Consider the following 26,031-nt stretch of genomic DNA (forward strand, 5'->3'; position numbering starts at 1 on the left):
GAAGTAGAATAAGTAAAATTCTTGTGAGTAGAGATTGAATACTTGCCCCCCAGTGTCGGGTCACCCGTCCTATGAGGGTGACACAAGCCCCAGACCTTGTTACCTGGATTAAGCAGAGCGGCCAAGGTTTCCTGAATACACCCGTGCTTTGAGATAGAGTACTTAGGCTTCTAGCAACTTTGCTCTATCCGGATCAGTTCCTCTTGCTTTAGGATACTGTCCTGCACCTTTAGACTGGTTCTCGGCGTGGGTTGGGATGATCTCCAACTTTGTCCTCTCTGTGAGTGTTTAGCACTACATAGCGTCTAGTAGTGCTGCTTTCAAGAAGATAGTGTTCGTACTTCCCATGTGCGTCTGTGCGTCTGTGCGTCCCAGGTTTGCCTCAGGCGGCAGAAACCCTTGAATCGGCCCTGCCTGGACTCTATACTCTGAGTGTCTACATTGACTGCTCCTCTTATCTACTGGATATCCTCCTCTCTACTGACCACAATGACTCATTCCATATTACCAAATAACTATTAGGTGTAAGCAGAACACAAAATGAGCGATTTTAGCCAGCAAGTAACTATGAGGGTGGCAGTGGTAGCATTTGCACCTGGCTCTTGGTACCTGAGGTGGTTCAAAGACCCCCCTGTCAGATAAGAATTACAAATAGCATATGACCTCATACATGACGCATGGCACGTGGGTGGCCCTGCTGTAAATGTTGAACTTGGGCCCAGTAACTTTGGGTTAGGTCTCTAATGTAAGCTCTCGAGAAGGCCCCAAGCCTCCCTTCATGGTGGTAGCAATACTTACAAATGCTTAGTCACTAAACAACAGCAGCTGCTTTACTGCACAGTCAAACAAACAAACACTATTACATTATGACCGATGAGCTGTCCCCATGTATACAAAGCTGTAGAAGAACGTGAAGCCAGCTCTTACGGGACTGGATAGTGTAAGGCCTCCTTAATCTAAAAGAGTTGACGTTGTACCCCATGCCAGGAATGTAACAGATTAAATATAATCAGTCTTTTGTATTTTGGGGCTTGGCTCATGAATTGAGAAAAACCACGTTGTGGGAAGTTTGTAATAAGCAAAACAGAAAAGAAATAGAAACCATATGTTCAGGGGTCTCATGGATAATTTCATCGAGTAGCCCAACATAATCAAGCTCCATAGCAATCCAGTAGATCTGGGTCCAGATTAACATGAGATTGACTCTATACGAACTAGCATACTATTATGATGTATGGGATATGGATCTTACAGCTGGAGTGCCCATCAGTCTTACTTTCCTTGTTGGCCATGTGTCCAAGTGAATTTCCATTGAAGCCTATGAGAAATTTAGAATTAAGCATGTGATCGATCAATTACAGTTCTTGAATGATCAACTCCCTGTTGGATCCTTCACTAAGAACATACTTGATCCAGGGCCGTTTTAATACATTGGTGGGCCCAGTGCACAGCCCTCAAGAGTGGGCCCCCCCTTACCTTTCTGCACATTGTATAATGTACTGAATTTGCCCCCACACTGTATCAAGAGCCCCAATACATACAGTAGTTACCTTATAACACTATTTCCACCATTCAGTGATTACATATTACATAAAAACTGCACTAAACAAAACAGAAAGATATCACCATTGATACCATTACATAATACCGCCACATCATGACCCCTAACAGTACAAGCCTATAACAGAGTGAAGTTACATCCAGTGACTCACCGGAGGCGTCTTCTCCGATCAGAGTCTGTCACCTTTTCTTTTTCTCTCCATCCAGCGTGGGCCACCTTGAAGTCTTCTCCTGGCTGTGAATCTTCTCTCCAGAATCTGCCAGACAAATATTTTAGGCTCCAACACATACAGTAGTTAGGTCCCTTGTACCCCTATACAGTAGTTACACCCCTCTGTACTCCTACATAGTTACACCCCTCTGTGCCTCCATAGTTTTAAGGTGTCCCTGTAGTATATAGACCCTCATGTGCTCCTCCAGTTATATACAGCCCTCCTGTGCGCTCCCCCATTAGTATATAGCCCCCCTGTGCACTCTCCCCAGTAGTATATAGCCCCCTGTGCTCACCCACAATAGTATATAGCCCCCCTGTGCTCTCCCCCAATAGTATATAGCCCCCCTATGCTCTCCCACAATAGTATATAGCCCCCCTGTGCTCTCCCACAATAGTATATAGCCCCCCTGTGCTCTCCCACAATAGTATATAGCCCCCTGTGCTCTCCCCCAATAGTATATAGCCCCCCTGTGCTCTCCCACAATAGTATATAGCCCCCCTGTGCTCTCCCCCAATAGTATATAGCCCCCCTGTGCTCCCCCTCAATAGTATATAGCCCCCCTGTGCTCTCCATAATATATAGCCCCCTGTGCTCTCCCCCATAGTATATAGACCCCTGTGCTCCCCAATAGTATATAGCTCCCCTGTGCTCCCCAATAGTATATAGCCCCTGTGCTCCCCAATAGTATATAGCTAACCTGTGCTCCCCAATAGTATATAACCCCCTGTGCTCCCCCATAGTATATAGCCCCCTGTGCTCCCCCATAGTATATAGCCCCCTGTGCTCCCCAGTAGTATATAGCCCCCTGTGCTCCCCATAGTATATAGCTCCCCTGTGCTCCCCCATAGTATATAGCTCCCCTGTGCTCCCCCATAGTATATAGCCCCCTGTGCTCCCCCAAAGTATATAGCTCCCCTGTGCTCCCCCATAGTATATAGCTCCCCTGTGCTCCCCAATAGTATATAGCCCCCTGTGCTCCCCCATAGTATATAGCCCCCTGTGCTCCCCCAAAGTATATAGCTCCCCTGTGCTCCCCCATAGTATATAACTCCCCTGTGCTCCCCAATAGTATATAGCCCCCTGTGCTTCCCAATAGTATATAGCTCCCCTGTGCTCCCCAATAGTATATAGCTCCCCTGTGCTCCCCCATAGTGTATAGCCCCCTGTGCTCCCCCATAGTATATAGCTCCCCTGTGCTCCCCCATAGTATATAGCCCCCTGTGCTCCCCCATAGTATATAGCCCCCTGTGCTCCCCCATAGTATATAGCCCCCTGTGCTCCACAATAGTATATAGCCCCCGTTCTCCCCCATAGTATATAGCCCCCTGTGCTCCCCAATAGTATATAGCCCCCGTTCTCCCCCATAGTATATAGCCCCCCTGTGCTCCCCAATAGTATATAGCCCCCGTTCTCCCCCATAGTATATAGCCCCCCTGTGCTCCCCAATAGTATATAGCCCCCGTTCTCCCCCATAGTATATAGCCCCCTGTTCTCCCCCATAGTATATAGCCCCCTGTGCTCCCCATAGTATATAGCTCCCCTGTGCTCCCCCATAGTATATAGCTCCCCTGTGCTCCCCCATAGTATATAGCCCCCTGTGCTCCCCAATAGTATATAGCCCCCGTTCTCCCCCATAGTATATAGCCCCCCTGTGCTCCCCAATAGTATATAGCCCCCGTTCTCCCCCATAGTATATAGCCCCCCTGTGCTCCCCAATAGTATATAGCCCCCGTTCTCCCCCATAGTATATAGCCCCCTGTTCTCCCCCATAGTATATAGCCCCCTGTGCTCCCCATAGTATATAGCTCCCCTGTGCTCCCCCATAGTATATAGCTCCCCTGTGCTCCCCCATAGTATATAGCCCCCTGTGCTCCCCAATAGTATATAGCCCCCGTTCTCCCCCATAGTATATAGCCCCCCTGTGCTCCCCAATAGTATATAGCCCCCGTTCTCCCCCATAGTATATAGCCCCCGTTCTCCCCCATAGTATATAGCCCCCTGTGCTCCCCAATAGTATATAGCCCCCTGTGCTCCCCCATAGTATATAGCTCCCCTGTGCTCCCCAATAGTATATAGCCCCCGTTCTCCCCAATAGTATATAGCCCCCTGTTCTCCCCCATAGTATATAGCCCCCTGTGCTCCCCCATAGTATATAGCCCCCTGTGCTCCACAATAGTATATAGCCCCCGTTCTCCCCCATAGTATATAGCCCCCTGTTCTCCCCCATAGTATATAGCCCCCTGTGCTCCCCCATAGTATATAGCCCCCTGTGCTCCCCCATAGTATATAGCCCCCTGTGCTCCCCAATAGTATATAGCCCCCTGTGCTCCCCCATAGTATATAGCCCCCTGTGCTCCCCCAAAGTATATAGCTCCCCTGTGCTCCCCCATAGTATATAACTCCCCTGTGCTCCCCAATAGTATATAGCCCCCTGTGCTTCCCAATAGTATATAGCTCCCCTGTGCTCCCCAATAGTATATAGCTCCCCTGTGCTCCCCCATAGTGTATAGCCCCCTGTGCTCCCCCATAGTATATAGCTCCCCTGTGCTCCCCCATAGTATATAGCCCCCTGTGCTCCCCCATAGTATATAGCCCCCTGTGCTCCCCCATAGTATATAGCCCCCTGTGCTCCACAATAGTATATAGCCCCCGTTCTCCCCCATAGTATATAGCCCCCTGTGCTCCCCAATAGTATATAGCCCCCGTTCTCCCCCATAGTATATAGCCCCCCTGTGCTCCCCAATAGTATATAGCCCCCGTTCTCCCCCATAGTATATAGCCCCCCTGTGCTCCCCAATAGTATATAGCCCCCGTTCTCCCCCATAGTATATAGCCCCCTGTTCTCCCCCATAGTATATAGCCCCCTGTGCTCCCCATAGTATATAGCTCCCCTGTGCTCCCCCATAGTATATAGCTCCCCTGTGCTCCCCCATAGTATATAGCCCCCTGTGCTCCCCAATAGTATATAGCCCCCGTTCTCCCCCATAGTATATAGCCCCCCTGTGCTCCCCAATAGTATATAGCCCCCGTTCTCCCCCATAGTATATAGCCCCCCTGTGCTCCCCAATAGTATATAGCCCCCGTTCTCCCCCATAGTATATAGCCCCCTGTTCTCCCCCATAGTATATAGCCCCCTGTGCTCCCCATAGTATATAGCTCCCCTGTGCTCCCCCATAGTATATAGCTCCCCTGTGCTCCCCCATAGTATATAGCCCCCTGTGCTCCCCAATAGTATATAGCCCCCGTTCTCCCCCATAGTATATAGCCCCCCTGTGCTCCCCAATAGTATATAGCCCCCGTTCTCCCCCATAGTATATAGCCCCCTGTGCTCCCCAATAGTATATAGCCCCCTGTGCTCCCCCATAGTATATAGCTCCCCTGTGCTCCCCAATAGTATATAGCCCCCGTTCTCCCCAATAGTATATAGCCCCCTGTTCTCCCCCATAGTATATAGCCCCCTGTGCTCCCCCATAGTATATAGCCCCCTGTGCTCCACAATAGTATATAGCCCCCGTTCTCCCCCATAGTATATAGCCCCCTGTTCTCCCCCATAGTATATAGCCCCCTGTGCTCCCCCATAGTATATAGCCCCCTGTGCTCCCCATAGTATATAGCCCCCTGTGCCCCCCCCCCCCCCCCCCCCCCCGTAGTATATAGCTCCCCCTCCCATATAACATTGAAAAAAACAAACACTGTTACTCACCTGGGTCCACGCGTTCCTCTTCTCTTCCCTCCTGTGGCCGCACTTCCTCCGGTCACAAGAGGCTGCACTCCCCTCACCCTCGCGCCGACGCTCCAGTGACGTCGGGCGCTAGAGGGAGAGCGCGGCCTCTTGTGACCGCAGGAAGTGCGGCCACAAGAGTGAGTGACTGACAGGGAGGGAGCCAATGGCTCTCTCTCTGTCAGTGTCGCTGCTGCTGCAGCGCTGAAGCGCCGCAGCAGCAGCGGACGGGGGCAGCGGCGGACGGGGGGGCCCTGCAGGGGGCGCCATGGAGGGGTAAGTAGATTACCCATCCATGGCGCTCCCCCCTGACAGGCTGGTGGCCGGAGCCCTGTGCGACCGCACTGGTCGCACATAGCAACGGCCGGCCTGCTCGGGGGGGCCCCTTTAACCAGTGGGCCCGGTGCACGTGCACCATGTGCCCTCTGGTTAAAGCGGCCCTGACTTGATCCTACATTGCCCTGTTGTAGCCTTGATGTTTCCACATTTACCTGGAATAGGTTTTCATTCTCATAGCTGGTCTAATGGTTCAACAAAGTGGTAACTCCACCATTCACATCTGCACTGCGTGTTCCTTTGGATATCATTAGACTGATGGAGTAATAGAATGGTTATTTTACTAACTTGCAATCCTGGTGAGCTACTGAATCCTAAGATCTAGGGCTGTGTGGACTACATTGTGTGGACTACAGGTAAAAGATTACAAAAAATACCAGAACTGCTAAAAAGTGAGTAAGGAACTTACCATTAAAGAAGCATTCCACATTATTTGTCCCTCGGCAGCTGGGAGGCACATATACTTACCAATGATGATAGGTGCCCCGAGGCTCGGCTCAAAGACTAGTGATTTGATATAGTTGATATAGATCAAGTGCAGAACATTGTGTGTGTGTGTCGGGAGGGGGGGGGGGGGGGGGCATTTAATATTGTTGTCAGGTGTCCAACATGCCAACTCCACTGTGCGAGGGGTATTTTATGTGTTATTATCTTTGGACTGCCTGTGCCGAATATTTTACCAGAAATTATTAATTTTTGTATTATTGCTAATTGATTTCATAATGACAAAACCTCTGAACATGAACGTGTTGAAAAAATGTCACCCGAACAGTGTAAATTATATGTAAATGGTGCATAACTGAGCTGCGATTGGTTATGGAGAAATGAAAGTTTTTGTCTCCATTTTGCTTCGTTTCCCCCATTGTCTTCAGAATTACAGAATTCTCATCATCTTTCTTCTAATTTCTTTCGAGTAACATTGTTTCGAGTAACATTGTTATATTGCAAATATAGAACTTGGCAATGAGTAGACTGCTGTGTCTACCTGTGTGTCTATGGTCACTTGTGACTAATTATTCTGAAACAAACGTTCCCAAATTACAGCTTAGAGGTGCAGTACACGCTCGATGTGGTACCAGTCTCTGGATTTTTTGTGCCTGTAATTCCGCATTCAGCAGCTGGTCACAGGCTATAATTTTGTAGCTATTTTTGATGGACATTCCATTACTGAATGGTCATTTAAAGCAAGGGTCACACCGCAGACTTCAGGCTGGCTATTCTCTAACTTGTTTATGACTGTGGTTATTCTTGAGGTTTCTAGGTACCACAAGGGCATATGTACCATTGTGGTACTCCATATAGCTTCTATAGGGGCCTTGGGGGCCCAGTTTGCACCCAATGATATATTCAAATAATCCTCTGGCAGAGACGGAAAGTAACAGCCTCTGGGATGTAAGTCTTGGATATTTGGCCAGGTGCCTTGGATAGCTAGGGACTGCCAAATTTAAGTGCATCTGCGTCCTTTAGGAAACGTGGCTTTTCGGTCCACACTAAGCCATTTACTAAAGTCGCAGGCCACTTTAAGCATGTGCTTAAAGCGAATATACCATCAGCACAGACGTGGGGAAGCCAGTGCCGCGGTCCTTTTTTTAAACTGCAGCCCGGTTCCTGCGTACGGCGCCATTCAATTCCTGGGCACCGGCCGTCCCGCCCCCAGTGGGAGAAGACCCTTGTAGCATTGGCTTCCCCGCGCCGGTGCCATTCTATCCATATGCAAAACTTAAAGAGAATGTACCATCAGCAGGCAAAAGATTGCTGTTTGTTGTTGAAATGGGGTCAGGTCAGTTTAAGCTTTTTTTACTTGTTAGGCCACTATTCCTAAGACTATAATAAGCACCTTTACTGAATGAAATTACCAAGAGGACACTATTGGACACTATTAAGTGGAGGCACCATTACTGAGTGGGGGGCTCTAAGACCCATTGTTACAGAGTCGGAGCTCTAAAGAGGCACCATTACTGTTTGAGAGTAGTCCTACTATTATAAAAACACTTACAAAGCCACTGAGTGGGGCCCTATGTCATGCATCAAATTCTGTAGACGTGAGTACTCACCAGGAGGTATCTTACTGGCAGTCTGGAACAAAAGGAAAAGTAAAAGTGGAAGATTCCAATAAGAGAAGATGTCACTTGTTAATCACTGTAGGTAACTGTACAGTAATCATTCATAGATCTACAGCGTGAGGATCCAGCAGATCTTCACAGATCATAGTTGATCATTTGGGGTCCTGTAGTCACTTTATAGTTAGCTTACTGTCCAGATGGCCTTCTAGATTGTCCAAAGCATGCAACCACTTTAATTCCATCTTGGGCACCTATGGTACCTATGCCAAATATTACCATATCTTTTGCATTGTTATTTCATAACTATCCGTTAAAAAATAAGTTAAAAGCCGAAAATAACTTTTATATCTTCCAAAATTTTTGATGGTCCCAGTGGCATTTCATATGTTCCCGGACCCTTACTCTATATCTGCAGGCTCTTACATGCACATTTCCAGTATACAGGGGTAGAGGAAGTTATTCAGACATCTCGAGGTTGCTTTGTTAGTAATTATTAGCAAATTCTTGTTTTTCTTCTCCTTGTCTTTTTGTTGCTTGGTCTGAACAAATAAGACTACTGTAAAACATCTTAAAATAATTAATGTCAAATGGAAGTTATGTAATTATGGCGAAATAAAGCTTCTCTTTAGGAAACATGTAATGAACTGCAAATGGTTTTAAAGCGCAAAAAGCACAATGCTCGGAATAATGGGACACTGGGATGGTAGAGGACATCATCATCAAGAAGACGTTTTCATGCAGTGGTGCAGAGAGGGCCAGATTGGATAATGGTGGACCTTCCTTACACCTTGACACTTTGGTCAATTTCCCACACTCTTGTTTGTTACTAGTGATAAGCGAATAGTGAGATATTCGAATATTCGAACGAATATCCCGCGAATATTTGAATATTCGATCCCATTAAAGTCTATGGGAACAAGTATTCGATTAGTGAAAAACATCTATTTACCATTTGGAGGGTAAAACCGGAAGCTGGGGGACAAGCTTATCGAATATTTATCGAATATTCGCGGGATATTCGTACGAATATCGAATATTCGAATATCTCACTATTCGATCTAATATCTATTCGATCGAACAGTATTCGCTCATCACTATTTGTTACCAATGCCGTTCCTCTGAAGAGCGATGGAGATGGGACAAAGCCAGACTGGGCCGTATCTGTTCTGAAAGTCTTGTTGTAGCTGAATGGTCTGCCTCTATGGTATGCGACAAATAGAAACTGACCATCAAATGTCTTCTGTTTTTTCAGGTTATCACTGGAATCATGAAGACCTTACTTCTCCTGTGTTCCTGGGCGGTCTTGTGCAACGCACTGCCATTTGAACAAAGAGGATTCTGGGACTTTTCAATGGATGATGGATTAACAATGATGAAAGATGAGGCAACTGAGGATGGGTCAGGCTTTATTCCTCGAGTTGATGGTCCTACCCCTTTCCCCCCAGGCATGCCTCCCGTTGACTTATGCCCATTTGGATGCCAGTGCCACCTACGTGTAGTGCAGTGCTCTGACCTTGGTGAGTCGACATTTCTAAACTTCACAATGTACATATAGATTAACTCAAAAGTCAATGCTTTGCTTTACTCTCTTGTCTATTTCCAAGAACAACCAGCAAAATGTTCTAAGCAGCAATGAATCTAAATGGAGTAAACAGCAAGAGTAAAGAAAAATGGCAGAAAAGGGGAATCCTATTATAAACTGGAAACGTGGGGAAAGGAGTAAAAGGTGTTGTCAAGACTTAAAAAACACATGGCTGCTTCTTTCTGCCCAAAAAAAGACACCCCCCTTGGTTATATGTGGTATTTCACCATTTCATTTGCGAAAAAAGGGACTAATGTTATATATCTTGTATAGTTATTTAAGGGCTTCACCAGGAAAAATAAACATAGCTGCTTTAAAAAAAAAAATAAAAAACAGTTCCACCTCTGTCCTCTATGTGTGGTATTACAACTCAACCTGATTCCCATCAATAGAAAAGAGCTGCGATACCACACACAAACTAAGAAACAGTGGCAGAGAGGCACTGTTTTTGGAACAACACAGCTAGTATTTTTTAGAATATTGAAAACTCCTTTCAAGCAACCGTCCAATCAAAGCTGATGCAGAGGGTCCATGTGGTTTGCACAAAAATCTGTGCCTTTTCCCCGACGTATGGCCTGCTCTCCTGATGTGCAAGCGGGTGGGCAGAGCTAGGTGGGGAAAAGGCATGGCCCCCTCTTGTGCCTGATTTATCATGATTTACCCCTGCTAGCATAAATTCATACAATTCATAAGGGGGCATATATACATGATGTTTTGTGTATATGTCTGTACACAACAGTGCTACAAGTAGGTCTAATTCACACGTCCTGCACAGTTGTCCGTGAATGCAGATCATAGATCAACTGATCACACATTGATTCTGTTGGGCTATTCACATAGTCCGTTCTATTTTAGAGCCAAAATCCATACTGCGAAAATATAGGACATGTGCTAGTACAGATTGTGACTGCAGTACGGATTACCAATAGAAGTCTATGGGATCCGTGTTTTTTGAAGACAGCATGAAAGTCACATCCGTGATGTCCATGAAAAACATGGATCAAATCTAAGCAAACAAGTTCACATTGTACAGAAATGGATGGAATCGTGGTGCTGGCCCACTGTGAGGCTCAACCAGTCACTTGCTAGATGGTGAGGTGTGACTCCACTACAGTAGTGGTTGGTCGGGATAAAGCTCAGCCAGATGTTAGGTTGTTGTGACGCCAGTGCCGGTTGGGCACACGGGTATGATGGCACACCTGTTTAATTTTAGGGAGGCTGGCTATAACCTTTCCCCTGTGGTCGGTGACCTGCCGGGCTGTGAGAGGGTCCCTTGGGCGCTTATTACGGTGGTCTGAAGTGGAGTTGTGACCCACCCGGACTATCGGTACCGCCACCCACAGAAAGGGGAGATGACCCGAGGAAGGTGCTATAACTGTGTAGGTGCTTAAGCAATAGTCACTGAGTCCCGTCACCATAAATAAACTCTCTTTTACTTTAGAAATACTTGATACAGTGATATAAATGGACTTCTGACTTGATAATATACCTTGGACTTTACTGACAAGACTTGTGCTGAGAGCTTGAGAGGTAGAATAGCCGTGTTGGCTGGGTTGTGTGATGAGAAGTAGAATAAGTTCAGAGAAGTAAAGGAGGATGTCGAGAGAGTCCCAACCCAATGTAGTAATGTGCTCTGTCGGAACTTTAGAAGTAGAATAAGTAGAATGCTTGAGAGTAGAGAGAATACTTGTGCCCGTGTTTTGACTCCTTTGGTCTTTGTACCACCTATTGCCCACCAGTGTCAAGTGCCTCGTCCTACAGGGTGACACAAGCCCCAGACCTTGTTACCTGGGTTGAGCAAAGTGGCCAAGATTTCCTGGTTACACCATCGCTGCGAGATAGAGTACGTAGGCTTCTAGCAACTTTGCTCTATCTGTATCAAATGCTCTTTCTTCAGGATACTGTCCTGCACCTTAAGACTTGTTCACAGCGTGGGCTGCATAGTGTGTCGAAGTGCTGCATTCAAGAAAAGAGTGTCCTTGTTTCCCATGTGTGTCTGCAGAGTAAACTACACTGGACTTGTTCTCTAACAGGGAACCTGGCATAAGCCAGGGCCCAACATGACTGCTGTAGGGACAGTTCTGGCTTGCATCCTCCCTGTACAGGAACCAGACTAAGACTCCCTAAGACTTCCTCTCTCCATGTGACTACCTTCTACAGGGTATGTTATACCTGCTGTGAGTGGGTGAGAAAAGAGTTCAGAGAAAGAAGGAGAAAAGAGATAGGTAAAGAAGAGGAAAGAGCTCTCATTGGTGCACAAACCACAAGCAACAATAACCCCTTGAGTTCCACAGCTGTGCAATACTTAAGCATACAATATACATACTAGCGACATCTAGTGCATCAGCACTTTTACTTAGAGTACAGGTGTGTTTACACTAGCAATACCCGTGGCGGGACACCACACAATTAAGGATGAGTTTCCACACATCATGGAGTAAAAAAAAATTGTGGGAGGTTTTGCTGCCCAGAAAAATCACTCAACATGTGAATAGGGCCATATACTTGAAAGAGTGTGGCTTGTTACCCGCAGCAACCAATCAGAGCTCAGCTTTCATTTCTGTAATGCTTCTTAAAAAATTAATGCAGCACTGTAATTGGTTGCCATGGGCAACAAGGCCTAATGATCCTAATGTATAGAAGGGCCTAATTGGGGGAGTGTACTAAGAACAGTGTATCACATGACGATGTAAGTACACTCCCTGCTGCCAATCGTTTTGGTAGATTTATTATGGAGCACTGGCCCTTTAATCTGCCCCTGTGCTGTACAGGGATATGTAAGTCAGTCTTAAGCTGGAAAATCCAGCAGGCTGCAATGACCACGCCCCTGTTAAACCACGCTCCACCCACTTTCAAAAACGGCATGAATCACTCAAAAGGCCAACACTTTTTGCACAACTTTTTTTAGTGACTGAAATAAATACAACATAAGTCATATTAGAAAAGTATATTTATCTAGTGTGGAGTTACCCTTTAAATTTCTTGGGTTCATCCTTATCAGTCCCAGTGTATAAGGAGGCTAAGGATAAACACTATAGATCCCCACAGAATTTTACTTTTCTGAACGTCTTCCTTCCAAGCCTTTAGGGACTGCTGCATTTTTTCTGTTGATTCCTTTCACCACTTAAGAGTTTAGCGCTAGTGCTGGGGGTCTGAGGGAAGCAGACAGTGATTTATAGGACCGGAATGTTTATCATAGTTACACACGGCCCCTAAGAGACTGGAATTTTAAAACGCTTTAACTGGAAAAGAACTGGCCTTTCCTCTCCTATAGCCCCTTTGGCAATGAGCAGACACAGGGGTATGGCTGCTGTTAGTATATTAGATGATAAAGTCAGGGCTGTAGCTATAGGAGGACCGGGAGTAGTCACTGCAGCTGGTCCATGGTTACCGAGGGAGCCCAAAGGTCCATCTGCCTGGGTCCTTGGCGGGCCCTGTTACGGGGTGCAGCGATATCTGTCTGCTACTTCCCAGAGCTTCAGGTTACAATGATAGGCAGTGCTGAGTAATCTTTTTCATCTCAAATAATAAAACTTTCATGTCCTTATGTGAGTTTCTATTATTCTATACAGTATTTTACTTGTTGGGGCAGCAGCTGGTACTTCAGAGCTGCTCTTCCTAATGTGACTTAATGACAAGTAGTAAACATAGACACAGACCTTCCCCAAGATTTTCTACACTGGGGGATACTCTTCTTTCTCATTTCCCAGTGCTCAGGAGACATCTATGGGGGCATCTATCTACAGGGGCTGGGTCACATATCTGCAGCGGAATGAAAATTCCGCTGCGGGTATTTGACCCCATAGGCCTCGCAGCGTGAAATCCGATACGGATTCGGTACGTGTGAAGGCACCCTTAGGGTCATTTTACTCATACAGATATCTGGCAGAATTTTGAAGCCAAAGCCAGAAATTGATTTGAAAAGAGGAGAAATCTCAGTCTTTCCTTTATGACCTGTTCTCTGTTTATAATCTGTTCCTGGCTTTGGATTCAAAAATCTGTCAGATATCTGTGTATGTAAAAGGACCCCTACTGCCAGGGAGAACTGTGTGGCTGGCAATAGTGTTGGTCCCAGGCTGTAGATTATGTGTATCCATGGTAACAGACTACAAACAAACCCATGTTCCCATATATCAGTCTACTTCTTGTAACCTACTGAATGTATATGAGCAAGAACTAGAGGACAGACAGAAGAGGACATAGCCACATGACTCTTTAACCATGTCTCTGTAACCATGGAGACACATAAGTCTACATAAGGGCTGTATGCAGAAAACGGTCGCAGGGGCAACTGTTAGGTCCCGTTCACACGTAGCAAAACTAGCGGGCAATTCCGCCGCGGAATGCCGTTAGCCTCCCTCTCATAATGGGAGTCTATGGGAGGCGCACACTGCTGTTCTCACAGCATCTCTCCGCGCTGAAGAATGAACATGTTCATTCTTCAGCGTGGGGAGAGCAGCAGCACACGCCTCCCATAGACTCCCATTATGAGAGGGAGGCTAACACAATTCCGCTAGTTTTGTTACGTGTGAACGTAGCCTTAGGAGCACCCCCATGGCACCAATCCAGCCCGATCCATTTATTATCATCAGAAAGGGGCAGGCCAGCCAGGTGCGGATCTGCACTATGGGGCCGGGTAGCGCTCCTAATGGTCTCTCACCGGGCCTGTGGGAACATGACTAACTGCACTGGAATGGCGCCAGAAGGAAGATAAGAGAAATACTGTATTTCGCTGAAAATAAGACAGTGCCTTATATCCCCCCCAAAAGAAAACAAAAAAAACAGGCAGTATGTCTTCTTTTTCGGGGGATGTCTTATCTCTCTCCCCCCTCCGGGGCAGGGGGAGGAGGAAGCAGGGGGAGAGAAATAAAACATCCTCCCCGGAATATTCACCAAGAGCGGCGGGTCCGGCATGTGGCAGATCAGCGGCGGGTCCGGTGTGCATCGGGATGTGCGGAGGACGTAGGGGCTATGTACCGGGCTGCCTGTGGTGGCAGTTTCGGATGTCCACGAGGGGATTAGGTGAGACCTGGGTGGTGGCGGGGGTGGCAATGGGTGGCCTTACATTGGGGGGGCACCTTACTTTCGGGGGTGCCCTAGTTTAGAGGAGGGGGAGCCTTACTTTCTGAGGTATGCCTTAATTTAGGTTAGAAGCTAGAGTAGTTGGGGTGTCTTATTTTAGGAGGGTGTCTTATTTTCGGGGAAAGACCTTGCTCCTTGGTGTCTTCTGTGCAGTAGGGACATATCAGCAGGTTGGGTTCGTCCTGCTGATAGTTCCCCTTTAAAAAAAATGCTGGCCGCTTAGACTCTTTACAACCATTGATGTAATGAAGACAACTTATGCTGATATCAATTAATTGACAAAAGGAAGTGTTTGGCTGTGAGGGGTTCTCCTGGCAATGCCATGCTGGCACTGACCGAGGAATGGCTGTCTCTGTAAAATACTTCTGAGATCAGGGGGCTTCCTTGTGACATGATGGATCACAGGGGATTTGCCAACAGATAGATCATCAGACATATGCAGAGATGTCCATGAATCTTATCACTGCCAAAATACAATAAAGATGTGGATTTTCATTTTCTAATTTGGCTGATTCTTTTTTTTTTGGCTGTGAAAATGTAATGTACTTAGGTGGGTACCATTTTTAAAATTTAATAAATTGCCTTTATTTTACTTTTTAATATAAATTCATTAATATAAATGTATTGTTTTCTGTTGAGCGGCAAAAGTAAGCAGTGACACGGGCCTTTCCGCTGGTTTTGTTGACAAACTGCAGGGCTGTGAGGCAGTGCAGGGTCAGAGCAGGGGAGTGGGAATCAGGGCTTAGACAGCCCTGCAGTACTTGACAAGAACACAGTGCTGCCACACAATGGACATTGATGTATTAATCAAAAAGTATGCAAAGTAATATAACTTCATTTAGTCAATGTATTAAAAAAATATATATTACTCCCCGGAATAGCACTCCATTAAATGTTTGTTTTGTATATATTCTGCACATGCTCAGAGAAGGTACCAGGGGCAACAACCTCTACTTTTATCACTTCCAGAATTGGAAATGGCCCAATAGCAAAGATAAGGGGTCTCCTCATACAGGATGGGGGTGCAGGGAAAGCAGTTTCACCTATGTCCTGGTATCTTAAAGTCATATACACCCTTCTGCCACATAGGAAGACACTAGAGTTATAAATGGCACATAGTAGGTGCAGGACCCTTTTATAGACTTTGCATTCGGGCACAGGAGCCCCAGGTTATACCCCTGTCCTGTACAACTAAACATTTCTATTCTGATAGCTGATGCCCTTGCTTGCCCACTTCCCCACTTGTTGTAGGGTACCATGTAGATATGGAGCTCAGATAGCTTTATATTTTCTTGGATGTCTTCACAAGAACCTCATTCTCCTACTTGTGGGCTAAGAAGAAAGGAAACAAAGTCAGCCTCCTGTATATAGGACTGCAAGGACCCGCAGGAGCTGCCTGTGAGGTGTATCCCAGTATCTAAATAACATGGTCAACCCCCCTCCCCCCAGCGCATCAGCCATCAGCATCACTAGCTATAACCTGAATATGCCCTTGGAGACTTCTTTATGAGCCCCCCTATAAACAGCCCCCCACTACTCAGTAGACATTTGCCTTCACCTATTCCAGTTAAAGCTCTAGTAATAAAGCCAACAGATCTGACTTATTAGACTTTTCTCCCACACGGAAATGAGGAAACTCGGAGAATGGAAATAATGTGTTTTAGATAAAAGAAGAATGTGTTGGTCATGGAATGTTCGTCCTGACCGGAGATAAGTGGAGGATGGATAGAATTTATGTTCTATTACAGAACCAACTAGGAGACGAAGTAGGATGATTCCATACTTCGGCCTTATGCACACGTTTTTTTTTTTTTTTTTTAAGTCCGTAGATTCCTCCCGCTATCCACCTGTACAATTCGCTAAAAATTACCGATTGGGCATATGTAGTGTGTCTGTATTTCTGTAAATCTTTTTTTTCCCAACATGTCAATTATAACTCATTTTACGGAAATACCAATGCCAAACAGGTTACAATCCGTAAAAAATAGAAGATCCCGTTGATTTCTATGAGAGGATCCATAAAAAAATCTGAATAGCCCAATAGACAACAATGTGCACTAACTCGAATACGGAAATACAGAACCGTGTGAATAAGGCCTTAATGTACTCTACATAGCAATCTTACTAAAATCACTGTCATCCTACTATGACATCAAGAGGGAACATGGATATTCGAGGGACTTCATGTGTCCTATTGTAGGATCTCATTAGTCACAACTAGTTGGGACTAGTAGAGTCTATAGGACCCTCACAGTTGGACCTTCCCAGTCAGATTTCTGGAAGAATGGTCCCAGTCAACAGGTAAGGAAACGGTGATGATACAGATGATCAATTTAGGATAGTCGCAGGTCAATACCAGAAGAAGTACCAAAGAAGACTAATGGCAGCCAATAAGACCATGACTTTTCTTAGCACCTTCTTCATAGCCTACAGTGAAATTAGACACAATTATGTTTCTTGTTGATGAAGGGTGGTCACAGCTGTATTATAACACTATTAGGCCATGTCCACATGGTGTAAGACACCGGCCATTCTGCAGTATCGGACGGATTATATTCATTTCTGAAGAATTGGGATGCGTGTCTGTGTTCTGGGATAAGGAGGGCATTCTGCTAGTGGACTACCTTCAAAATGGTTTCACCATCAATGAAAGGTATTACCTTGAATAGTGATTGAATAGAGAGCTGTGAGACATAGATGTTGGCCAGGGGAGTGGCATAGGAACTGACCATAACTGAGTATGTGGATTCCATGATATCTTTCCAAGATGAAGGCTACTGGTGTCTTCACCACTCAAGTACCAGATTTCTGGTGGACTCCAATGCAACAATAATTGTGAGCCTTGCATATCATTAATATTATTCCATTCATATCATTTAGTAGACAGCTAGATGCCATGTTGTTTACTGTAAGGTAGTGATAGAGCAGCTCACCCGCAGAACCCATGTATAGCTACAAAAGTTTCATATAAGACATGTCCACCCCTAAATAACTCTCTAGTATTACTATTATATGTATGTTCAAGTCATATAAGCATATGATTCTCCATTTACACAGTTCAGAATCCATAAACAGCAGCTTTCCTAAGTGATGAATTGGTTTCTATGCCTTATTAGGCTGGGTTCACACTGCGTTTTGACGACCGTTCAACGGATCCATTTTTTTAACGGGTTACTTTTATCGTACACAAAAACGTGGTCAGTGGTGTATGCTAAAAAAAATTGTTAATGATGGAAGTCAATGGAAAAATTACATCCATTTTTTCCCCCAATATCCCCCTTCCAGGAAGGGAGTGATCTGGGAGATAGATTTATTTATTTTATTTGCTGATAACATTAAACATAACATATAAGCGGCACTCACCTCTACAGTCAAGAGCTTCCTTTGCCGAGAAACAGCGCCTCTCATGTCCTTGGGCTTTGTCTGGTACTGCAGAAAATGAATGGAGCGGATATATAATGCCAGACACAAGTGGTACCCTTTGTGAATAAAAAGCAGACCCTTAATTATAATCTTGTTCCTTAGGGTACAGGGAAGAGTTATTAGTGATTTGTCATGGTGTCTATTATATGAAACAAGCAAATATTTCTGACATATTCTTCTCGCATGCAGTCCACTGACCAATTTTCCGACCAGACGCAGATGAATAGGGAGGACTGGAACTATTTTCCAGCTGTGAGCTTGTTCCCCTAAGGAGAGGAAGGAAATGTCTATTCCACATCTGTCAACAAAAATATTCCAAGGATCTGGATCTCGCCGCCGTCTAATCTCTCCATACACTGGGGATGTTTTTTCTTCTGTCATCATACAAGCTTATACAGAGAATTTGGGGCCTCTAGTGAGGTGCGAGGTTGGCAGGTACACCAGGTTACATAGAATGCCATGGGCTGCTAGTCACAGTCTAGCTATTTTTCCATGACCGCCATTGCCTAAATTCCCGAAACTTTATATAACCATTTCCAAATGTAGCCGTCACTGGGAATTATATATTGCATGCCCATCGCGAGGAGTAGGAAGAGGCAGAGTCCACAAGGGCAACCACCATGTGGTAGATGTGGTGAGTGCAGGAGGCAGGAGCAGAGCTGGCGCATATACATAAGACACATACCAGACCATCGCTATAAGATCTGCATCCCGGGATTTATGACACAGCCCTTAAAGATTTTCATGACATAACAGCAGAAGTATGTACCAAGTAAAAGCACGACTATACTGGATAATGTACTAATCTGTCAGGATGGTGAGGAGAACTCAGTGATTTACATCTCTCTTGTCAGAAGGGAACTGGCTTGTAAAAATTCTTAAAGGGAACCTGTCACATTGATGATGCTGTCCGAGCAGCAGGCGCTATGTCATAGGGCAGAAGCAGATTGATTTATGTGGGAAAAGCTTCAGTAGAGCTTGTGATGCATTCATGTAAATCCCTGGTTGTTCTTGGCTTAGCAGTTCAGTAAGTGGTCCTACTCAGTGACTGACAGCTGTAAACCAGTGATAAGGTCCGCCCACTGGACTCCTAAGACCAGAATGAGCAGACATTTAGATAAATAGATTACCGTACATGTTCTGCTGAATCTGCTCAGCTACATAGAGGCAACCTTCCAAGCTGGGAGAGTTTCGTGTACAACCCTTTTCAATTCAAATAAAGGCCCTATTACTCTAAGCGGTTATCGTCCGTATACGGCCGATAGTCGCTTTGTGTAATAGAAGACAACGATCAGTCGACATGCATGATGTCGGCTGATTGTCGTCTTTCAACAGGCTAAAACACCTGCCCCGCGGCCCCTCGGCTTACCTGATCCTCCTCGCTCGCTGTCGGCGCGTGTAATAGTGCCGGCAGTGCGTAGGGAAACGAGGAGCAAGCAGCAAGCTCTGACCTGACAGGTTGGTGCTCACTTGCTTTCCACATTGCGCCATGTTAAAGGGGGCCTAAGGCTCATGGAACTAACTGTCTTGACAACCAGATCTTTTTGGGGAAAGCACATGGGTTTCTGCAAGCCCTATGCGGATAAAGGAGGAGGTTGTAGAAATTTCTGCCACAAATTGAATTCATCCTAATATTACTGGATAATTATTAATTTTGCTTCCATTTTTTTAATCTATGTTTATTGGGATACCAGTTGTGCTGTTGACAAAATTAAAGGAGGGTGGCATTTTAAGTTTCATTATTGCTTTGCTTAAATGAACTCTGTACCCACAATATGTCCCCCCAAACCACTTGTACCTTCAGATAGCTGCTTTTAATCCAAGATCTGTCCTGGGGTCCGTTCGGCAGGTGATGCAGTTATTGTCCTAAAAAACAACTTTTAAACTTGCAGCCCTGTGTCAAAATGGCGTGGCCTAGAATGTCTGTGCATTAGGCTGGCACAACCTCTCTGTCCCTCCTCCCCACCCTCTTCATCATTAGGAATGCTCCAGGCAGGTATTCTCCTATTCATCAGCTGTGTGAACACTGCACATGGGCTGGATCCTTAAGGCACCTGTGTAGTTTTCACTGCAGGGGAATAGGAAAAATTCTGCCAGTGGCATTCCTACTGAGGAGGAGGGTGGGGAGGAGGGACCGAGGGATGGTGCAAAGTTAGGGCACAGATACTCTAGGTAACGGCAATTTGACACAGGGCTGGAAGTTTATAAGTTGTTTTTTAGGACAATAACTGCATCACCTGCCGAACGGACCCCAGGACAGATCTTGGATTAAAAGCAGCTATCCGAAGGTACAAGTGGTTTGGGGGGTAAGATTGTGGGTACAGAGTCGCTTAAAAGGGGTTTTCTAGGCAAGATATCCTGTTGATAGCTCAGGAACAATCAAATTTAAAGGGAATCTGTCACTAGGTGTATGGGCAGCATAAACTTGCTGAACAGATCAGTGTATTACTTACATTACTATTACTCTGTTCAGCTGTTCTCCTAATATGCAGGAGAATAGGATTCTTGACACACCCTTCCCTCTGCCCTCCAGCTCCTGATTGACAGTTGACTGCCTATACAAGGCATTGATAGATAACTGCCAATCAACAGCTGGTGGGTGGAGTTTTCTGTTTCTCATGAATATCCAGGCTACTCAGCTCAAGCACATAATGGAGAGGACTACTTGTTGTACATGTTATTCAGGATGATATCTCTGGATCAGCTGCATAGAACAATGTAAGTGATACATCATTCTGTTCAGCTTCTCTATTTCTGCATAAATCTGCTGACAGAGTCTTTTTAAGATGCTTATCTCCATACACTGTTTTTAACGGCATAACTGGTATCCCAATAAATGGTAGCAAAAAAAAAAATAGAAGCAAAAGTAAGAATTAGTTTTTAATAATAAAAAAAATAATACAAATAAATAATAAAAAATATTTTTTGTGTGTGTGTCTTTGACCCCCCTGTTCCTGATATAAAGGGATTTTAGTACAGTAAAACCTTGGGTTAGAATTAACTTGGTCTGAGAGCGTTTTGGAATACATACAAAAATTACAAACAGGATTTGGTTATACGAGCCCGACCTGCAGGTTTGAAGCCAGCTGGGGAGTTGTGTGTGGTGGGAGAGTTAACTGATTAACCCCTTCTTTACTGATAGTCTTCTTTACTGATACTAAACACCTTATCTACCTTATTTTTGGGTTGTGAAACAAATGGTATGCATTTCAATTATTTCTTATAGCAGGGGCATAACTAGGATTCACGGGGTCCCATAGCAAAAAGATTTAGGGGTTCCCCTCCCCTACGCACAACACAAGGCACTGCACTCTGTGATGTCTTGTTGGCCAGAGGCAGAATCTTGGCTGCAACCACAAGAGAATGATGCTTGCTCTATCAGTCCACTGTTTTTACCTATTAGGGCACATTAGGAGCCCTTATGGTTAAATACATAGGTGCAGGAGCAGACTACCTTCTGCTTAACCCCCTTATGTACTGCAGTGTGTAAGTGACCCAAAGTTCAGAAGACAAAGAGATGTATCTGCTTTACTGCTGGTGCACTGATAACCCCTGACCTCTGCAAAGAGCCCTGTACTTGATGGTGCAGCTGGAGAACAGAGGTCAGGGGTTATCAGAGGAGATCTCTTTGTCTTCTGCTTGTTAACTGTTTTTTTTTTTGTTGCAGTATTTAAGTAAACATTGGGTCACTTACACACTGCAGTACATAAGGGGTTAAGCAGAAGGACACACGCTCTTACCTTCTCCCCTGGGCCCCCCTCCTGCACGGGCCTCATAGCAACTGCCTACTCTGCCTCTATGGAAGCTACGCCACTATCTTATAGGAATATTTGCTTTGATACACAAGTGATTGTTGTTACCAGTACCATAGGCTACAGACACCCCACAGACAGCCAACAGCCTATAACCATGCTAGTTATGTGCCACCAGAGGGCAGCGCAATATGTACATACATTGCCATCTAACCGCTTATATGGATCACTATCTTCCCCTCTACCATTTTGGAGTACAGCAGCCCATCTTCATGTACAAAGACAAACAATTTCCCACCAGCACTAATAGCTCCCATACGCCGGCTTTCTAGATTTACAAAAAATTCTATAGGTGGCCTTTACTGTCAGAAAGAAGCTTCAAGACGTCTTGTGGGAAAGTATGATATGATTTGTCGTTCACCTTTGGAGAAGCGTTAAAACTACTACTAAGTTGGCTTACGGAGACATTCCTCTGAATTCCCTGTGGTTACTCTACTATCTGCAAATGGTATCCAGACTACGGGCTGTTGTCAATTATTCCAGCCTGTAGTCAGAGGGATATGGGATCCATGTGGTATCTGTACTTCTCTGGCTGCAGGTCAGTAGCTTCGAGTAGGTCACTCCCATAGCGATATAGTAACTAGTTCTTATCACTTCACATAACCACATAACATTTTATAGGCTTGCATATAAGTGACAAATTTACGGCTGGTCTTTGGTTGGTGAATAGACTGTGCAGTTATCGCTATTAATGCCTCCACTCATCACTGTGTATTTTATAGTGCCACAACAGTACAACGATACAGTGCCCAAATAACACTATCCAAGAGAATGTAGCCTCAAGGGGTTTTGCTTCAAATAGTGATTATGAGTACAAATTTCCAGTGGCGGGCCTTCTGGTAGGTCATAGTAGAACCTCTGTTATCTTAAAGGGGTCTTCCAGAACATTTGAAAAATTTTGTGCAAAAATTTACATTTCAAAGAGCTCAGGGTGTCACGTATTCATCTGCCAGCAATTCTACACAAGTGCCATTTGAGCTATGCTTCCTGTTCTCCATCCCGATTCCTAGAATATGCCTGTAAGTCTCAGCCAGTGTAGGAATGGGGGCAGGGGAGTATGTGTTTTTCATCTTTTACGCACCACGAGCATCTCTGAATGCAAAAATCTTTCTTCAGATAATCCCTTTAAATTGTTGCAGCTCTGGGTCATTGTCGCCGACTGGAATTGCTGCACTGACATTGTACACAGTGTGCATGCGGCTCTGCAGCACTTCCAGTAGCGGACACCAGAGAAGTGGCAGAACTGGGACAATGGTGAATTTAAGGGGTGAGTAAAGGGTATAAGTCTGTATCCAATTTATTTTAAACCACCAGCAAACCCCATTAAGGCTATGTTCACACTGCGTATGAATCCGTCCGTAGTGCGAACCGCGAATATACGCACATAGTTTTGAGGTTGATGCGTTCGCTTGAAAGTATACGATATACGCCCGCACAATGCAAACTACGTATTAGCTTACGGCCGGATCGTATACGGCGCCGTGAAAAATGAACAAGACCATTGTTTGAGGACGGAAATGTTGAAACTCACGGCCGTGGATTTCCGTGCGGTCCCGTACGGAGTACTTATTTCAGACATATTGAACTTGATTTTTCGATCCAAAAGGTTCTGTGTGGTTTACGGGGCTGGGCGAAGATTTCCAAGTAAATGACCTGCCTCAGATCGCTTCGAATCAAGCTAGGGAAGCATAACTGTACTACGGGCGTATGTTCGCGGTGCGTACGCATCCGGCCACATGTCGATTTTTCCCACGCCCGTAGTTTCAGCTGCATATGTACGGCGGCGTACGAACTACGGACGGATTCATACGCAGTGTGAACATAGCCAAAAGGTGTATCCATGTCTGCATAGCACTGTGCACCTAATATATAGATATGTTGTGAACAGAAAAGTTGGGTAGCTTTGTATATATTACCTTGCTTATCTTGTAATGATCCACTGTATTATATAGTCCAATGCTACATTCAAATTTCTGCTGGTTTCCACATGAAACAGTCAACAGGCATGTTGTCAGACAGAAGCTTCTATAAAGCATCAGAGGTTACACTTTCTACACTGCACAATGAGAGCGAAAACTATGAACAGACACTGAGCCAGCAAGGATTGCTGGGAAATTTCAACTTTGAGTGTGTGTTCACACCGAGTAAAACAGGCGGAATACTGTTGAATTCTGTCTGCCTCAGTGTGTCAATGGGATGCCTCCACTCTCCGCTCAAAGAAGTGACATGTCAATTCTTTGAGCGTAAAGCAGCGGAGAGCCGAGGCGCATGAGGCATCCCATTGACACACTGAGGCAGACAGAATTAAACAGTCAGGACTCCGGTATTCCGCCTGTTTTACTCAGTGTGAACATATCCTAAGGCCTGGGCTATAAAAAAAAACCCTACTAAATACGTCCTGTAATGTATTTACTAATGGAAGGCGGAGATCTAATGACAGTCATTATAACAATGTTTCCCTCTGTTTTAGGTCTGACTAGCGTACCAAAGAATATTCCAAAGGACACCACCCTACTGGATCTACAGAATAACAAAATCATGGAAATTAAAAAGGATGATTTCAAGGGACTTAACAACCTCTATGTAAGCAGTACTTCTTAATACTGTTATATTCTATAGCACTGCTTCTTTGGTCCTCAAGGACTCTCAACAAGTCATTGATTAAGGATTTCCTCACCACATTACTATGTAGTCACAGGGGATTCTGCTTCTGATTGTAGTATATAGACACTGGGGCCTCGTAGTAGATCCACTATAGGCCGCACTATGTTCTTGATTTCCCTGGGGCTTCCTTAATGCATGGTGGAAACTGGGATACCATGATGTTAATGTGCAGAAAGTAATGCCAGAGGTTGAAATAAATTACATTGGCACTCTGCTTCACTCAAGTGGGTTTCTCTACATCGTTTGGCTCCCGGCAGGATCTTAAGACACTTGCTGACACTTTGCAATGCCATAATTTGCGGGGTGCAGGCAAGATAAGGTGCAGCTCTATCAGCTATGTGAATGACTAGGCCTGGCCTTGAAGGCCAACAGGCCCTAGAGTGCAATTGGGAACTTTGCTCAACTTATCCCAAATGGCTAGAATATTTTTTTTTCTTTTTTCCTCTTGTTTATCTACCTTCATTATTGAACTAGAAGACCTGGGCAAATCTGCATATTTTGCTGGGGCTATAGCTCAAGTGTAACCAGAGGATCTTGAGGCCTAGTATACAGCCAGGGAGCCAGGTGGCTCCTACTAGAAACTGAATTTTCTTTCTCATGGCTGAAAGGGTATGGAACAGAGCAAAAGACCCTTTGACTATCTAAAGGTTTCTCCCAATATAATGCTATATATAGTTTGTGTATGTGCATAGTTGAGTCTGGGGTAAAAACAGTAAAAAAAAATGTGTACTCACCACTGCTGTCGTAAAATGGGTATAATTTAAGAGAAGGTCAAAAGTGTATAGTGTTGGAGCATTTCCTGAAGCTCTGGTATTACCATTAATATACAGATATACTTTAATTTTAGGCCCTAGTTTTAGTAAACAACAAAATCTCCAAAGTCAATGAGAAGGCTTTTGAGCCACTTCACAAGCTTCAGAAGTTGTACATCTCCAAAAACAACCTTGAAGAGATCCCCAAGAGTCTACCCAAGTCTCTAGTGGAACTGCGCATTCACGAGAACAAGATCAAGAAGATCCCTAAGGATGTATTCAATGGCCTTAAGAATATGAACTGCATCGGTAAGTGTGCCTGGTATCATATGGATGTATGGAACAGCAACCTCAAAGGTGCCACCAAAGAGAAGGGCCTGACCCTACTGAATCCTAGAGTTATTTTAGTTTTTACGCATTTTGCCCTTCCATTTTGGGGGATATTTCAACTTTTTTTTTTAAATCTCTAAGTTCCCCTGTAACTGGGGCAGACATATTGGCCCTAGAATACAGGTCCCTGACGCCTAGGGCTAAGTTGATCCTGGCCTGGTAAGACCCTGCTGCTGCAGGTGATCATGTGATCATTGGGACAGGAAGCAGGATATCTTATGTCTGCCTGCTGGGCTTGTACATAGCACTCATTGAGTGGCGTCTGTCTCTCCCACTCTATAGATCAGGACTTCTCAAACTTTTTGTTCTCGGACCTCACCAGACAATCCATGTTGATGCTGGAGCATCACCAACAAACACATACTACTACGTAGTGCCATGTTATGCACATATTATCCCAAAGTAAGACCACAGTACAGCAAAAAAAAACA

At 45.0% G+C, this 26,031-nt stretch overlaps 1 protein-coding gene across 1 annotated transcript in view; it reads left to right on the plus strand.

Annotated features, from left to right (window-relative positions):
• BGN (biglycan) overlaps positions 1–26,031 on the plus strand; it is a 48,342-nt gene that overhangs the window by 12,509 nt on the left and 9,802 nt on the right. Inside the window, exons 2-4 of the mRNA XM_069986342.1 lie at positions 9,148–9,412; positions 24,265–24,377; positions 25,306–25,519. Of these exons, the coding sequence (XP_069842443.1) occupies positions 9,163–9,412; positions 24,265–24,377; positions 25,306–25,519 (577 nt within the window). The 5' untranslated portion in view covers positions 9,148–9,162. The remainder of the gene's footprint in view (positions 1–9,147; positions 9,413–24,264; positions 24,378–25,305; positions 25,520–26,031) is intronic.

This window comes from Dendropsophus ebraccatus, chromosome 10 (assembly GCF_027789765.1).
Source record: "Dendropsophus ebraccatus isolate aDenEbr1 chromosome 10, aDenEbr1.pat, whole genome shotgun sequence".
NCBI classification, from domain to species: domain Eukaryota; kingdom Metazoa; phylum Chordata; class Amphibia; order Anura; family Hylidae; genus Dendropsophus; species Dendropsophus ebraccatus.